Below are 18,709 nucleotides of genomic sequence, written 5' to 3' on the forward strand. Positions count from 1 at the left end.
AATATATTCAGTTGTGTTTTTTTTTTATGTATGATAATTTTGTAGTTTATGAAAAGCGATTCGCGGGGGATGTCGTTTTTATTATGATGAATCTTCGATCATCAAAATCTTGATTGACAATCCTATGCATACTAAGAACTGAATTGAGTTTGTAAAATTAAGTGTCGAAACGTTAAAGCAAGCATAACATTAAGGTTTATTTTCAAAATACACCAAAAGTAACGGTCTATTCGAAAACAAACACACTTTGGTGAAGATATTTAGAGAACCTGATCAATGATCATGTTTCTTCACTGTTTCTTGCATATTGGCAAGATTATTAGGAGCCGACCACAGAACAGTTAAATTTTACTGTTCTGTGGTGCCGACTAATGTGACATTGACAAATGACAAGCGACAGAAATTTAAATTTTGACATTGGATTTCATTGTGAATTGTGATATTTTGTGAATATCTCCTCGAAATTTGTAAATATTGCAGTTTGCTTTGCAGTGTATAAGTAAAAGATAATTCCTCAAAATCTTCGAACAATCGACGATTTGTAGAGAAACATATATCTTTTACTATAAAATATATAATGGATGAATATGTGAATTATATACTGTTGATATTGGTTATTCTACCTGTTATATTGTTCATCAATTTGTGGGCTGGCATCGGCTGGGAACTATTTGTTAATAATTAAAGGACATTAATGAGAATAGGACTACAATTTTGTTGATGAAGATAATTACTACTTCATGGTGTAATAACTAATAAGTAATTGTAGTAGTATATTATTCTTATGAGCAGAAGAATAAAACACGATTTACTTACTTTATTTTTTATTTACATAAATAATTCTTCCATGTAAATATAATATAGATTTCCTTAAATTAATATATTTATCAGTGATTGAAAGCAATGCAACAATATAATATGATTAATTATCTGATAGGTGTCTTTGGTAAAATATTCAAATAAATTCCTACATTAGTACGAGTAACAAGCCCCTAAGAACTATACCCATTACCCATATTGATTTATATCAATTATTTCACAGCTCTATGTCAAAATACTTTAGATACATATATGTACTTTACATAATAGTTAAACAATAATAAATATTGGCATTTCTTCACTTAAATAATTATGATCCTCAGTAAGTTGCTTAGACTAATAATTATATCTTAATTAAGATTTTCCTTCAACTATGTACTTATTTTATAAATTCACAATGTTAATAGGTTTTCTATAAAAGTAGAACATTTAAATTTCACTAGAAAGTAATAATTCTTCCATTCCCATGTGTCCTCTATGCCTCCATACTCTGTACCTTGCTATATCTTTCCGAGTTACCATTCCCACCACCTGAAAAAAAAGTTTTTAAGTTGAAACACTTTTATAAAAATAATTAATTTAAACACACGTTAATTTATCAATTTTATTATAAAGCAATACCTAGTTATAAAAGCTGTATAATTTTCCCAGTATAATATATCTTTGTGGATCTTGATATTTCTGTTTTATGGCATTAGCGGCCTTTACACGCAAACTCTATCGCGCGTTCTGTGGATCGTACAGGATTACGCGCGGGAAAGCCTGCACGTTCAATCGCTCGCGATTACCTTTGTATGTCTTAACTACGACACTTGTTCTTTCGCGCGCGATTATTCGTGTTTGCTTTCCTTAGCGGAATGAACGGCCGTGTAAAGACTAATCGCCTGCGCGCTGATAGACCACGTGAAAGAGGCGCGTGTTGGAGTGTGTGCAATGCACACGGTTTTATCGACAACCGCGCGTGATTGAAGTGAAAACTGGAGACAAGATATCGGGTGGCGCAAGTTATCATGGTTGCTGGTTTAATTGAACTCAAAACTTTGCATTGTTTTTACAACTAAATCACGATTAGCGTCAATAAAACCTTTTTCTTTACAAAAGTCGATAAGTTTTTTATATGCTTGGTCTTTTAAATTCTTGTTTTTGTACTCTTCCGATTTTCCAGAGACATGGGAAAGATCTGTATAAAGTAATAAGCTCCAATACTAATTCCTTGCTCCACGTGCGTATGTCCGCCATCTTAGGGCGCGTTCCCACTATGTCGTAACGACAAATTTATCGTTCGACGACTGTAGTCTCTACCTGTTCCCATTATAACGATTGTTTGTCGTCAACATTTTTTATCGTTTAGCGACTGTCGTATCTAGCTGTTCCCATTGGATCGCTCAGATCGCTCGCACCATCAGCAAGCTACAAATCTAGTCGCCTCTACGTTCGCTTGGGTTGGGAAAAGCAAACCGAGAACAGACGCGAGGGGCGCGCGGGTGTGAGAGGGAAGGGAAAACACGTGTTCGTCTACATAGAGTTGCCGTCCACGATTTTTTTATCGTTTTACGACTGTCGTGCTTGCCGTTCCCACTGTCACGACACAGTGTCGTCACTGCAAAAACTGTCGTAGACGACAGTAAATTGTGTCGTTCTAAATGTGAACACCTCCATTTAAACATATAAGCCACGACACTTAAAACTACACGATTATCTGTCGTCACGACACGGTGGGAACGCGCCCTTATTCGTGCGCGAAAGAATTTATGTGTAAAGGCAACCTGTGTACAATCGTGAGTGCGCTATTGCGCGCGCGACTGATGAGCGCGGCATGTGGTCTATCCTTCCGTCCCCTGCACCCTTTATACGCACGATCTTTCACACACGATTGCTGTTTCATGCGCGATAGAGTTTGCGTGTAAAGGCCGCTATTCAAATGCTGTATAAATATACAAATTTTAAAAGACGCGGGTTTAAATCCCTACATGTTTTATCTATTCTTTAAAAATTTATACCTGATGAATTTTCAATTCTTATATAAATTCAAAACTGATACACACTCAGATATTCAATATTAAAAATAATTACCTCATTGACGTCATTAACAATAGGCAAATGTCGTAATCCCAGAGCTCTGAAAAGCCTAAACAGCCTCGGTAGAGATGCTCGATGCGGCAAGGTATATGGAGACGGATTCATGAACGGACGTAAGTCTATTGTGCACGTCTTTTCCCAGTCTGCTATTTCCAACTGAAATTATTTATTTAGTAAATAACATGGTCCATAAATATAGATAAATAGACTATACATAAAGATGATCGGGGTATATTTAACTAAAAAAAAAAGAGTGTGTGTGCGAGCACACGTGTCAGAAGTAAACTTCTTTGGCATTCATTCATTTGACTGACAGGCTTGGTTGGTAGTGGCCCTGCCTTCCAAGCCAGAGGTCGTGGGTTTGATTCCCAACCGGGGCAAATATTTGTGTGATGAACATAGATGTTTGCTCTGAAACTGATCTCATGCAATATTCTTTATAATTTAAATTTAAATGAAGCCTAGAAAAATACACCAAGAGGATAATAAATATCATCTTTAAAAACTAAACAATATTAGCTAAAAACACATTTCAAACTTTCTTATCATAATTTAAAGTGATGCAATAAGCTCTATACTTACTTCCTCAATAGAAGGGTATCTTGGATATTCCATCCTAAACATATTCATGTCCACATTGAAGTTAGACCATGTTGTGTTCGCATTTTCGTTGTAAATCTTGTTCTGTATGAGCACGATTAATTGCGAGCGGAGTATTAGACCTCGTAACCGCTTGTATGTAGTCACTTCAGCCTAAAATTCAGATTAAAAAATGTAGTCGTTAGATATTGTTGTAATTGTATCTCTGTAGTCTCTAGGTATCTAACTATTTTCCATATGAATTTGATAACACCAAAAGTTGTAACAAAAAATGATCAAAAAATATTTAGTGAAACAATTTTATCCTTACTAATGTTTTAAATCCAAGAGGGTTTCTTTGCTTTTTCCTTCTTTCACGTTACAAATGATTTGAATATTATGATTTTTGTGCCTGGAAATAGTTATGCTACAGGTAAATTAGCTTGGAGAAATTTTTGCGTTTGTAGTAGTGTATGGTCAGCAAATAAAATAAAACAACATTTTATTTTTAGTTTTTATTTTATATATATAAGGGATTTTAAATTAAACTATATGTGTTTCTCCTCTGAAAAAGATGAGACTTTATTTTAATATTTGCACATTTAACATACGTATAACTTTTACATTAACTAGACCGGGAGATATTGACACAAAATTTCGAGTCATTTGTAACAGGATGGCGGTTCTACAGGGGTCTTAGTACGCAATGACAAAAAGAAAAACGATGGTGTGAACGCTGGTACCGGCGGCTTAGTCGCGTAGGCGTTAGTCGAACTCGTCGGAAAAATAGCGAAGTCAAACAATTTGTAACACAAAAATTTTAGAATTTACCGATAGCCCATAAAAAAGAAGTAGGCGGTAGTGTCATGCCATACTTTTCCGGTGTGACTTACAGCCCGCCATACCGACGCGAATGTGTTGATTTAAAAAAAAAACAATTCAACCATTTGTACCAGGCTAACTTTTGCACAGGTAACCATCGTCGTGCAGCCATTTACGAAAATCGCCATGCCATACTTTTCGGACGATTCCAAATGGTCGCCATACCGCCGAAAATCTGCAAATTTTTTTTTCGCCGAACCATTTGTACCACCCTAAATTTTTTTTTCAACAACTCCTGAATGATTATAAATAGAAGTGTGATAATGCCATAGCTGTGGGAGGTGGCGAATGTGTTAAAGATTTTTTTTTATTGTAAGATTTTATTCGTATTTTGAACGATTAGTAACAGTATGGCACTAATTTTTCCTGTAAGTTTGAGGTTCAACGAATATAAATACAAAATTTCAAAGATCTAGGTGGTGGAAATCTTCACTTATATAAATTAATACTAAATTAATTTTTTAAGTATGGCAGCACTTTTTCCCCCTACTAGAAGTATGGTAAATATAATAATGGTCACATTTTATCAAATACTCTCCAAAAATCCAAATGCAATACTGGTACAAAAAGTTTGGCGAAAAAAAAAATTTTTGCAGATTTTCGGCGGTATGGCGACCATTTGGAATCGTCCGAAAAGTATGGCATGGCGATTTTCGTAAATAGCTGCACGACGATGGTTACCTGTGCAAAAGTTAGCCTGGTACAAATGGTTGAATTGTTTTTTTTTTTAATCAACACATTCGCGTCGGTATGGCGGGCTGTAAGTCACACCGGAAAAGTATGGCATGACACTACCGCCTACTTCTTTTTTATGGGCTATCGGTAAATTCTAAAATTTTTGTGTTACAAATCGTTTGACTTTCGCTATTTTTCCGACGAGTTCAACTAACGCCTACGCGACTAAGCCGCCGGTACCAGTGTTCACACCATCGTTTTGCACGCCTCATAAGCGAAGCGTTGAGGTGGGTACTACTGTCACTTCGCGCAAAACATCTGATTTTTCAAACTTAAAATGTCTTTATGTATCATACATTGCACTTGTAAGATAATACATACACACACATATTAAGAAAAAACACTATTTTTAACATTCATGATATTTTTGATGTCATTTTTGTTATTTAAACTAGTTAAAAAACAGTTTAAAAAAGTTCTGTCTTGGACGTCCGTGTGTCTGTATGTGCGGAGGATTTTCTTGTTAACACGATAGCGACCCAAATACTTTACTAATCGAGTCTTTTTTTTTCTCTTACGCTTGAGTATGCTCAGGAATAGAACCCTTTCATTTTTCAGGGTCTGATTCGATGTGGTTTAATTGTTATTAAATAAACAAAAATAATAATTAATAAATAATTATTAAAAAAAAATTATGAGGCGTGCACTTTTGGATTTTCCAAACTATTTCTTTTTGTCATTGCGTACTAAGACCCCTGTAGAACCGCCATCCTGTTACAAATGACTCGAAATTTTGTGTCAATATCTCCCGGTCTATACGTAATAATTATAATTTTTGAATGAAATGTGTGCTTTATGTTCACGGTACCAAACGACTGCACGTGGCACCAGCGGACAGCGTAAACTGGTTTATTCTGGTTTTGTGCGTGTTTCCACTTTCCACTATCAAGTGACGATTTATTTATTTGTTTTGTTTCGTAATTATTATGGTCAAATATTAATTATGAAACAAATTATTATGGACACGATATTTTATTGTTTCACGGTAGTCGCCTTGTCGTTTGCTCAAGGACGTGAAATTGAATGATATATTTTTTTTATAAAGTCAAAACCATTTTCTTTCAAATAAAAACTTGTTTTTATTGAAAACAAAAGTGTTGCTAGGAATAAGTATAAAATTAAATAGTAATGTTAGGATATCGAAACATTTTTGTATAGGCCAGAACGATATAGTGGAAACGCGCTCTAAGATCTGAGTAATATACACACCACTACATATGCAAAAATTTCTCCAAGCTAATTTACCTGTAGAGTGATATAGGCTACTTAAAGACATCTTATTCTTGTAAATCTTCTAATTCTTCTATATACTTAGCCATTTACTTACATCATCAGCCAGCGGCGGATCGACAACGGGAAAGCCGTTGTACGACACCAATTTCAATATCTCGACAATATGGCCGACATTTTCCACCGCCCGTAGCGTGAACACCGGGTGCGACATTACTTCGGACGCATACACGTTGTGAGCAAGAGGCGGAGGTTCCCATGCAAGGAGGGGCACTCCTGCTAGTTGAATGTGGATGTCGTATATACCCTGGATATTGTAAAAATGTCATTGGCGTAAAATAAATGAAAAAGAGCGTGTGTGCCGTGAATATGTGTCAGAAGTGAAACTTCTTTGGTAAGATTCAAAGTTACCAAATACTAAAACGTTGCCTCATGACGTGACGGTATTGCAATGACAGGACTTAAAGGTATACTCTCAACGCGCCTAAAGAAGTTTTACTTCAATAACAACACCGGGTGTGACATCACTTCGGACGCGTACACGTTGTGCGCGAGGGGGGGCGGTTCCCATGCTAGGAGGGGCACTCCTGCTAGTTGAATGTGGATGTCGTACAGTCACAAGCAATAATATATGCCTAGGGGGCGATGTGCAAAAATATCTGTCACTAGAACAAATTCAATAATATCTGTCTGCCCGTATACAGCAAAAATATCTGACATTAGTAGGCAGCATAATAAAGTGGCATCAAAATTATATGACGAAAATGTAGAGCAAATAATTGTGACAACCTCTCGAAGCATAAATATGTGACGTCACCGAGGAGGCAATAATATCTGACACAATTTTATATTTCTGTATTGTAAAATATAATTGATTCCTCACAAAAAGCATAAATATGTGACACTAGCTTTCCGCCCGCGGCTTCGCCTGCGTTTTCACAGAAATACCGCATAGTTCCCGTTCACGGTATAAATATGTGACATCAACTAGGTGGCAATAATGTCTGACACAATTTCATATTTCTGTATTTTGCATCGATTCCTCACAAAAAGCATAATTTATAAGTATGTGACATCAACTAGGAAGCAATAATATCTGACACAATTTTATATTTCTGTATTTTGCATCGGTTCCTCACATAAAGCATAAATATGTGACATCAACTAGGAAGCAATAATATCTGACACAATTTCATATTTCTGTATTTTGCATCGATTCCTCACACAAAGCATAAATATGTGACACCAACTAGGTGGCAATAATATCTGACACAATTTTATATTTCTGTATTTTGCGTTGATTCCACACAAAAAGCATAAATATGTGACATCAACTAGGAAGCAATAATATCTGACACAATTTTATTTTCAATTTAATATTGAATTAATATAAAATAAATAAATTTTATTTTAACTACGTTGTTTTAAAACATGATTACCATATTAATTAATATGTGCCGTCGTTGTATACTATATATTGTATGTCTAGATATTATATTCTACTAGCTTAACACCCGCGGCTTCGCCCGCGTTTTCAAAGAAAAACACGCATAGTTGTCGTTCCTGTGGGATTTCCAGGATAAAAGCTCTCATAAGCGTTAATCCAAGTTACTTTCTATGTGTGTGCCAAATTCCATTGTTTTGTCTTTTATTTGTGTGAAAGAGTAACAAACATCCTTACATGATACGAACTTTCGCATTTATATTATTAGAAGGATATCATATCATGACAAAATTAAAGTATTCATATACTTATATATACCCACTTGGGTAGATCTATTTTATTTGAAGGTTCAGTGTAACCTTCGTGTATTATTTAGAAATTGTTTTGTTATATTTGACGTTAGCGGCGTTTGACACGATTGCTGCGTTATTCATTTTCATTTACCTATAATATTGCTATTATTTTATTGAGTATCGAAAATTATGGCAAGTTATCATATAAAAAATATTTACAAAATATAATGTGTCTTTTGTTCATATTCTTACCCCAGCAAAATACAAAACACTAATTCAATAAAACAACGTTTAGCCTTTTTAAAATCCTATCCTATCTTATCCTACTAGTCCTACTATAATCCTACTTCCTATCCTACTAATCTAGTATTATAAATGCGAAAGATTGTGAAGATGTGAATGTGTGTTTTTGTTACTCTTTCACGCAAATACTACTGAACCGATTACAATGAAATTTAGCAGACATATAAAGGGTAACTTGGGTTAACACATAGGATAGGTTTTATCCCAAAATTCCCACGGGAACGGGAACTATGCGGTATTTCTGTGAAAACGCAGGCGAAGCCGCGGGCGGAATGCTAGTGTCACATATTTATGCTTTTTGTGAGGAATCAATTATATTTTACAATACAGAAATATAAAATTGTGTCAGATATTATTGCCTCCTAGGTGACGTCACATATTTATGCTTCGAGAGGTTGTCACAATTATTTGCTCTACATTTTCGTCATATAATTTTGATGCCACTTTATTATGCTGCCTACTAATGTCAGATATTTTTGCTGTATACGGGCAGACAGATATTATTGAACCCGTTCTTATGACATATATTTTTGCTAATCTGCAAATGGTAATATATTTATGCTTCTGACTGTACATACACTGGATATTGTAAAAATGTCATTGGCGTAAAATAAATGAAAAAGAGCGTGTGTGCCGTGAATATGTGTCAGAAGTGAAACTTCTTTGGCAAGATTCAAAGATACTAAAACGTCGCCTCATGACGTGACGGTATTGCCATGACGCGACTTAAAGTTTAACTCTCAACGCGCCTTAAGAAGTTTCATTTCAAAATAACACTGGGTGTGACATCACTTCGGACGCGTACACGTTGTGCGCGAGGGGGGGGCGGTTCCCATGCTAGGAGGGGCACTCCTGCTAGTTGAATGTGGATGTCGTATATACCCTGGATATTGTAAAAATGTCATTGGCTAATAATAATAAAATTAAGCTGCTCGCTTGCTCTTGATGGTGATTACATAAATAAATAAAAAAAAGCTGCATTGTAAATTGGCAATGATGGCAATACAAACCTCATTAAAGAAGTCCCCAGTCCACTTTGCAACCACCAGAGTGATGATAATGGGCAGAGCATTAGATATCTGTCCTGTTGTCTCAATAATGATGACCGTCAAAGATATCGTCATTCGCACCACACCACCTAGTTGTGCTGCAGCCCCAATTAAAGCGTATTTCGCTGGGTTTATACTCTGTAATACAATGAAGATTTTTCATTTACAACTTAGGTCTTAGATTTTCAATGAATATATAATTGAATCGATAGTTATTTTTAATATTTAAGCTTATCTCTTCGATCGATAAATAAATAGTATATTTACATAAAATTTATTTTGAAATTCCTTATTCTTAAATACTTATTTAACTTACTACATCATCCCAAAATTCATACAATGTATACAGACAACAAAAAATATCTTACCGTAGACGGTATTGCGTACTGTATCCAAATGGCCAAAAGCCTTCCCCAAGCGGCGCCCGTTAACAGATTCGGTATAAACAGTCCACTGGACACAGCGAGACCAAACGTCCATGTGGACAGTAGAAAGTAACTGATTACAAACACTAATAGTGATAATGGTTTGTATGAACCGAGCGGGTCGTGAAGGAATGAGCGAACTGACGCTTCGGGCGTTTGGAACCAGATTGCCGCGAGCGCGTTGTACTCGCCGTCTGCGCAGTATAGCTAAGGAAAAATAATAAAAAAATTGTATTTTTTTTTAATTAAAAAAAAAAGCTACAAAAGATCTACTTTCACCACTAGGTATGTCATTTCTAGGTGATAAAATGTAATTATTCTTTTCAAACCTCGACGCGCAAAATAATTATACACTAAAAAAGAAACAACGGGATGACGTTACAAAATAATTTAAATTGAATAAATAAATTTTTGAGTTAAAGGTTAATTTTTAATAATGTTTTCAAAATTATGAATTTGTACCGAGAAAAATTTTTTACAAAAACACTACATTTTATTATCTGTATGCTTCAGCTGAATAAGATACATACTTGTAGGGGTACTTTAGTAGGGTCTTCTCCGAGCGGACGACAATCGTTTAGAAGGAACATCATAAGAAACCCACATGTGGCGCTAACACAAGCCACTAAGCATGCCTCCACAACACGTAACCAAGGTGTACCTACGTACCTAAAAAAATTAAAAATCATTTTTTCTCCTAATAAATCAACATTGATAATGATTCTGATTTCCATAATTCTACGGACTAATACGTAATTATTTTTATATTATTAATATTTTTTAACGGATATAAAACAGGATTCATTTATAATATTATGTTGCAAATACTTTACAGGTGAGGCAAGCAACTTAGGAAGAATTTTTAAATTTGAATATTAAGAAATACTTTGTAGAAATATTTTTACATAACTTAAAAATTATTTACCTTATCCTAAAAACTGCTAACTTGTAGTTAATAAAATTCCATAGAGCTCCCAACAACCCACCAATTATGCCAAAGACAATAAAAACTGGCAGTTCATAGATTTGGTAGGGGAATGGTTCCATTTTCCCAAGATTCAATAAACCTAAAAAAAACTCTATCAATAGTCTATCAACTGTATCAATAATTATTCATAGTAAAAGATTAGTAAGTATAATATTTTCTACTCATAAATAATAAGAATTGACCCAGCTATACCACACAATATTAAAGATTTGGTGATTTTTAGCGTTTTCTCGAGAGAAACCGCGTGACAAAAGGTAATACATTCTGTGTTAATTAATCATACCAGGATAACTCAGATCTCCGGGATGTCCATGATAGGCCGATAGAGCAAAATTGAGTGTGAAGGTCGAGACAACAGTACCGAAAAATGTTCGCCATGTTAATGCCTGGTTCCAGAAACTTGTACCTTCTTCCAAAGAAAACAGGACACCACCTTGAAAAATTTTAACTTTTTTTATACAAATTTTAAAAATTTATGAGATTTTGAACTGTCAATTTTTTCTCCAGATATTTATTTTTCGTGTAATAATGTTATTTTTTCTAATTCAAATAAACTTATTTGGTTGCTCTGAGTCCCTTTGAAAACTTATTATCAAATAAATAAAAAATTACCAATAGGAGCTCCAAAAGCCGCAGAAACACCAGCCGCAGCTCCTCCAGAAACAAAATCTCTCTTTTCGTGATCTTCGCGGAAATATTGGAATATTTTAAAGTCGTGATTAAATGTCGTGCTTTTGCCTTGAGAAATACCCGCCGCTACCACAGCCCCACTGTGTATCATTGGTCCTTCCTGCAAATATCCAAAAACATTTGTGAATAAAACATTTTTTTTTTTCATTTTTCGGGATTCGTATTTTTTATCTATCAGTTACTTATTCTTTATAATACAGATGATGGTGTGTGACAAGGATATTTCTAACATCTTTGGTCAAAGGAATTCAACTGTAAAAAATGGAATGATAAAGGACTGCTCAATTGTATAATGAGATGTCCATATATTCACTAATGTCCATAATATATTCACATATAAAAGTTAAATAAAATCTTTACGAATGTTACAAAAATAAGATTTTGTATGTAGATAATGTATGTTTCTTTTAAACAAACCTTTCCACCAGCTAATCCCCCAACGACAGCAGTAATAACTCCCACTGCTTTCACAATCAGAGTCTTAATTCTTACAACTCTTGGTACTTTGACTCCATTAAGGTAACACTTCACTTGGGGGATGCCACTGCCTGCAGCTACAGGCTGAAAATTACATTTATGTTAAGGCTGCAGTCTAGCAAAATTGCGTTTTCAACAAGTTATTTGACAATTTTTTCCCGGCTAATGAAATGATAAACGGAATTTTTTTTTCTTGTTTATCAATTAGTGTTATATACGCAATGCGCGTGAATTTTTTCACATTTATAAAGTTACTTTATGTTACCTTAATCAGGCCTTCAAGATAAGTCTCTTTCCCCCAAAGACATTTCGAGCTAAGTTTGTGCACTCACTACGTTGCAACCGATTACAATTTATACAATCTGATCAGCGCATTATTATCCTTATATAGTCGTTATTAAAAAGTGCTGAATACAATTTCCGAAAAACTTATGATTTTCCTAACTAGAACGTTATAAATTCATTAAATTTCCCATTTTTTGCCTTACAAAATCTATTGATAAATACTGCTAAAAGTTATTTTTTCCATTAATTTATTCGAGTTGGTTGAAGACCAATGAGTATTAATCCTTTAAAAATTTTTTTTTTGAATTTTGATAATTCTTTAAATATTAAAAAAATATTTAAAATAATTAGCAAAAATCCTAGCGAATTTCTTTAGTCGCGCTCCTTGGGCCGGAGCGTTCTGACGTGTGCTCTACGCTCGATTTTCCTTCATACCGAAGTGAAAGTTGCTCTACTTCATTAAATTTAATAATTTTGTTAATTGATTATTTTTATCTTAGTTTTGTGCAAATATTCGTATTTTTAAACATTTGATTTCGATATGGAAAATAAACGAAAAAAATACGCGTGTAACTACTAGAAAAAAATTATCTTCGAACATAAAGTTAATGAAACCAAGTAGATTGCAAAGGTGATTGGCAACAATTTCTTTATTTTACGGGGTGTCAGTAAAGGGATGTATATTTCTTTAAAACTAAAGTAAGCTCATAAATTTTCTTATAATATATTTTTTTTTTGAAGTTCCAAAAATGAATAAACATTTTTGGAACTTCATTTTCGTTTCGTTTGAGAAATACGAAATATAATATAAACTTGTATTGAGAACTTGAACTTCCCAAGTTCATCCGGGGAAATCCCCATACGGGGAAAATGATTTGTTTACTCCAAAATTATATGCCGAGGTGTTTTAATTTTTTCTTCTAGTCATTTTCAACGTAGCGGCATGTTGTTTGATTATTAATTTTGTAACTTAAATACAGGATGTTGGTTTTATATTCTGATCTTACAGACGCGCTGACAAATTTAGTCCGCCATTTCTAGTTTAGTCCACCAACTCTAAGTACCAATATTAAAACGAATGGATTATCATCACATCTTCAAAACTCAGATGTAATGGAAGATCACAATAACATAGAAAATTCAGTGGGTGATGAGAACTAAACAAACACAAGTAACAGAGACGCGAAGAATAAAAAAAGAGGACGAAAACGATAATTCGTTGATGCTTTCCCTTTTCGACGTATTGTTAGGGTACATCACCAATCTGCAAAAAACAAAACTGATGATTCCCAATTGCTGATTAAAAATGAAAAACAAATAATCGACAACAGTGGTGAAAAGCTGATCACAATGAAACATTCTTTAGTGGTAGCAGATTTACTCATTTAAAATGTATCGGTGAACAGCGTAAAGGAGAGGAGGACAGGAAAACATTATGAATGTGGATGGTGGATTGTATACAGGGTGTAATCGTTAAGTATGTGCAGGCGATTATGACGTTATTATTGCAGGTATCAAAAAACTTAAAACTGCGAAATTACTTTACCTAATGAGCAAAATGACAATAATAACTTTTTAAAAGTATAACGAGAAATATCTAAAAAATTTACTTTATACACTCCCATATCAAAAAGTGAAAATGGGACTAGTAGAAGTTAAACGTCTAATTCCGGCAAAAGACATGAATGCGGAAGATGCGGTTAAAAATAAAAAAATTAATATTTGAAATACAATGCAAAAAATAACACTTTTGAAATACAAATAAGCAGACTTCTGCTTCTGCAACGTTTAGTTGCAGAAGCAGAAGTCTTTGCTGTTTGGACTGGAGTGAATCATTCGTTAAAAATAGAATATATAAAAAATTATGTAACAATGTAAAATAAAATGATGGACCATTATCAAGATTTTACATAAATTGCCTACTGTCAGAATTGATTGATTCGAGACTTCAGCATTCGATGCCCATCAAGGACCCATCCTATATCATTCAAGCGATTGAAAAAAAAGAGATAAATCCAGTGCAACCGATAAAGCATCAGAATGCTAGCAAAAGATTTATTAGGTTTATCAATATAAATCTATATATTATACATAATATAATAAATCTGTAGAAGACGCGAAGACCGACATCCGCGCGGACGGAGTCGCGGGCGGAAGCTAGTCAGAAATAAATATCTTTTGTTTTCATTTGCGTATTTTTCTATTTTATAATTTTTTAACACAAACATTACATTTTTTTATTATATACAAAATTTGTTTATCCGTTTTATTAGTTAAACTGAACAACTTTCACTAAGAAACTTAGGTCGAAAAAAATGTATAGAGTTATGCATTTTGTATGGAAAGCTTATTTTTTTTTATATTTCGTCCAAATTTCTTTGTAAAAGTTGATCAGTTATATAAACATGAAGTTGAAGATATCAATAGAAAGTATTCGCAAATTTTGTGTACTGATAAAAAAAAATCACCCGGTGTAATTTTCACGAAAATTGTTTCAAATTGTCATTTTTGGTACTTATTACGAATATTAAATTATGCATACGAATGATTTAATTTTTAAAAATTAAGTGGAGCAACTTTCCCTTAGTACATTTGTATTATTTACATATAGGATGACAGGATGCATTTGTTTGCACTACTAGACCAAGCCCTTAATAAACAAGCACAAACATAATTATGTCTATATCATTGTTTTATTTATAAAAAATTATATATAAAATAACTGGTTGGCTGACTTTTTTATTGCTCTGAATTTTTAATAATTTTTCTTACATTAAATATCCTAGAGACGGAAATCTTTTCAGCAGCACTATTAATAATTAAAGTTATAAAATATTACGATTTCAAAATAAGAATAATATAACACTATCGAAATATATATATAGAATAATATAAGTTATTAATGAATTGAAATAACTTACCTCTACATAAGCAACAAGTACGCTACCAATGAACACAATTGATATATTCGTCAACACCCACAACAAATATGGAATGTATAGCTTATCTAACAGCACATATTTATCCACAGCTGTATACTTTGTTAGGGAAATAAATTATAATTCAGAGTCAAATTACAATAATGATTGCACATAATAATCGAAAAATTGTTTATGAAAAACCTTCTATATTATATTATTAGGTAATAGGTAATTTAAACCTTCTAAATCAACAACTACTACATCAATTAAATCAATAAAGATTTAATATGTATTTCTCAAAATGTTTATAAGTAGCACCTTTCACAAGGTAATACCAGGAGAAGAAAATGATAATCTAACTTATTAAAGATGAAGCTAATTTGTAATAAAATTGTGTCTATTTTTTTAATAAATAATAAAATCCAAATAAATAATATTACTTAAGATAGTTAAAATAGTATATATGTAAGTTTTATATGTATAAACTTTTAAAAGGATACATTTCTTCAGCTGTACATATTTGATATTGGTGAATTCCTCAATACAAATGTCAATTATAAAAGCAATAAGCGCTGTTATGACACCAATAAGAAGAAATATGAACCATCTTGCTATGTCCTTCTTGACTATGTACGGATAACCTCTCTTCCTTTCTTCATCTAGAAGTAAGTGGTTTTCACATGTGTCATAATCCAAACTCTGTAAAAATTATTGATAAGATATATTTTTTTTAATTTGATGAAAAAATTGTAGATAATGTTTCAAAAATACACTGACCTCATATTTGGCTGACAAAATATTCATGGAGCCTGGTGTAATTTTTTGTACAGGCTGCCTGCGCCTAATCCCATGACTACCATGGATGTCCTCTTCACCAGAATCCTACAGTGTGTACAATAAATATTTGAGAAACAGCCAGATAGACAATTCTCTGTCTAATAAATCATATAAAGTCTTTCATTCATCATTAAAGTATTTCAATTATGAATAAGATTTTTAATGACTTTAATCACTGGATGAGTACTAATTTATAGAAATATAAGTTGAAACAATCCTCATCATAAGATAGAAAATGTTATAAATATTTTTCAAGTCCACATACTCAACATTCAAATACCCAAAAACATAAAATAAAAATTGTAGGTACCTGTAAGTCAGAAGATTTATTTAATTGGGCATAGTTTGAAGTGCTAGCCTCTTCATTGCTAATTAAGTTTGCCGTATCAGAAGTATTTTCACTAACGATGTCATTAGTAGAATTTTCCATTTTGAGACAATTATTACTAAACTTTGAATACAGAGTACAGACGAATTTGATCCTAACACTTCACATGTATGACGAATTTAAGTACATATTAATTTTAGTATTTACAAAACACTTATTCGAACTTCTGTTACTGACCCATTTTAGGAAATTTGGTATTAGAATTTAATTGAATTTAAACTGCGTACACGAGTTTCAATAAAAGTAAGATAAAAATGTTTTTATTTCTTTGTATACTTTCAACATTGTTGTCATTCTTAGCACATTCATATTCATGTGTCAACTGTCATCCTGAATCCTGATCAGTCAGTACGAGATCTGTCAAAGTCAACTACTGACTGCAACAATTTTTAAGTTCCGTAGTCAGGAATGTTATTTAATAATTTATTATTACATATTACAAAGGTTAAAAAGTAAAAAATAAATAAATTATTTCAAGCTAAAATATAAATTTAAGTATTTGAACTTAAATTACACTTTACGTCTAAACTTTTTAATATTTTGCAATATTTTATTGTTTAATGTTGTGCAATTAATCACTATTTTATTTATAAAGTAATTAATCTCCTAAACAATACATTATAAATGGTTGCATGCAGTAAAAGCTTAAAGGAAATATATATTTTTTTTTTAATCTCGGTGGATATTTTATTAATTAATTCCTACTAACTAGGTACATCTACGGTCTACCTTATTCTTTTCAAATGATAAATTTCAGATAAATCCAAGATAAACCTATTTGTTTCACTAATCAAATTTATTTAAAGCATACATATTAATTAAATATCAGTCATTAAACATTTTTACCGATATTGATAAAACAAAAACAAGAATGTAGGTTTATTGTGTACATTATAATTCGAAATCTGATTAATTATTCAATGAAAGATTAGTTCCAGTAATCTTAAAAAATAGTTACAGTAATTTATCAAAAATATTTGTTTTCAAATCCTACGCATAATGATAAAAATGATAGCAGAAATCATTTTGACAACGTTATCATTTTTATCAGATTGTCAATTCGAAGACCACTAGCGCCATAATACCTACACGCGCAATATTCAACGTACCGTAAACAATGGTGTATTTGTGTATGTGTGTGTAGCTTGCTCGTTCGTTTGGTTGACAATCGCGATGTGATGTATCCTACATCATCGCATGCTGAGTTATCTTTTCAAGAAATATTTATAATTTTTCAATTAGTTAAGCGATTTATTTCTAAATGTTTTCTTTCGTTGTGATATCTTTTCTCTGTTTTGATTTCTAAATATGTGTAACTTGCCGCCGAAGTTCCATTCAGTGTGTCGCCTTTGTTTATCATTCTGTGGCGATAATTGCAGTGATGTTAAACTTCCAATTTTCGACCGTGATAAGGATAAATCACAGCTTTCCGAGATGATAATGACATATTTGTCAATAGTGGTAAATAATTGTGCATTGATTTTGTAATTTTATAGCGAAAAGCTGAGTTTTTCTCATGTGAAAGTTAAGCATTAGCGTACAAGATTGTGGATACTGATAAGCGCCATTAACTTTCTCGCGGGTGTTGGGTATTTTCGCATTGTGATATCATGTTACGGCCCACGCGTTGAGTGCTCGAGTGTATGACTAATGTCGTTCTTGGAAGTGATAGGCAAGGCGGGTGGCAGTGCGCTATATCAGCGACCGCGCGGTGATAACAAAGGAGCGTACGAGATCTCCTATCTAGCCGCGGTCTCATGCGCCCCTCGCGCCCTTGCCTCCCTCATCTCTACATATACATACACTTGCAATCACATCCTTGCTCTCCTTGTCTTCACTTCACTCTTATTTTGAACAGCTACTGTATCTATTTTGAGAACCAATAAATACTAAATATAGACATGCATTTTATAGGGGAACTGCAGTTGCCTTTTATGTGATCTCAGAATATTAAAGTTATACTCTAGTCAAGGAATAAACTTATATTTTTATTTAATCTGATAGCTACTTGATGAATCACATCTATGATTATGTCTGTGAAAGGTCATTGGTCACATCATCTCTTAATTTAGTTATTGTTAAGTCAAAATAAATGATGTATGTGTATTTTTTAGGTTTCTCCAGAAGACATGCTGCCGCAGGTAGTATGTGGAAGTTGCGCTAACAAACTAGATGAGTTTCATACATTTAGAGAACTATCACACAAGTCTGAAAGATTATTGGAACAATTTCTTCAGTATGCAAATTCCCTATCAGGTCCCAAGGAGGTGAGTAATAGAAATAAA

The 18,709-nt window shown here is 33.1% G+C and overlaps 2 protein-coding genes across 2 annotated transcripts in view; one reads left to right on the forward strand and one right to left on the reverse strand.

Annotated features, from left to right (window-relative positions):
• Positions 1-792: 792 nt before the first annotated feature.
• ClC-b (chloride channel protein 7) lies at positions 793-16,733 on the reverse strand. The gene is made up of 15 exons (XM_089698070.1): positions 16,347-16,733; positions 15,977-16,081; positions 15,700-15,898; positions 15,200-15,309; positions 11,934-12,077; positions 11,439-11,616; positions 11,110-11,259; positions 10,764-10,905; positions 10,369-10,507; positions 9,782-10,045; positions 9,375-9,551; positions 6,422-6,631; positions 3,481-3,651; positions 2,893-3,054; positions 793-1,350 (listed from the first exon to the last, which is right to left on the reverse strand). Exons 1-15 carry the CDS (start codon positions 16,464-16,466, stop codon positions 1,249-1,251), a joined length of 2,373 nt encoding a protein of 790 aa, XP_089554196.1. The 5' UTR covers positions 16,467-16,733; the 3' UTR covers positions 793-1,248.
• Positions 16,734-17,539: 806 nt separating this feature from the next.
• The window catches only part of LOC149486435 (uncharacterized), a 32,462-nt gene continuing 31,292 nt past the window's right edge, over positions 17,540-18,709 (forward strand). The window contains exons 1-2 of the mRNA XM_089698071.1: positions 17,540-17,885; positions 18,539-18,691. Coding sequence (XP_089554197.1) covers positions 17,733-17,885; positions 18,539-18,691 — 306 coding nt within the window. The 5' untranslated portion in view covers positions 17,540-17,732. The remainder of the gene's footprint in view (positions 17,886-18,538; positions 18,692-18,709) is intronic.

This window comes from Colias philodice, chromosome 8 (assembly GCF_061535455.1).
Source record: "Colias philodice isolate Cphi_HAF_F1 chromosome 8, ilColPhil1 Martin Lab GWU primary, whole genome shotgun sequence".
Lineage (NCBI taxonomy): Eukaryota > Metazoa > Arthropoda > Insecta > Lepidoptera > Pieridae > Colias > Colias philodice.

What these genes read in the sequence shown, in the direction of transcription:
- ClC-b (XM_089698070.1), bottom strand. Translation starts at nt 16,466, where the DNA reads ATGGAAAATTCTACTAATGACATCGTTAGTGAAAATACTTCTGATACG. An exon ending in TTTTGTCAGCCAAATATGAG is followed by an intron (nt 15,899 to 15,976) that starts GTCAGTGTATTT and finishes TAATTTTTACAG; the next exon opens with AGTTTGGATTATGACACATG. An exon ending in TTAGCAGTTTTTAGGATAAG is followed by an intron (nt 10,508 to 10,763) that starts GTAAATAATTTT and finishes TAATTTTTTTAG; the next exon opens with GTACGTAGGTACACCTTGGT.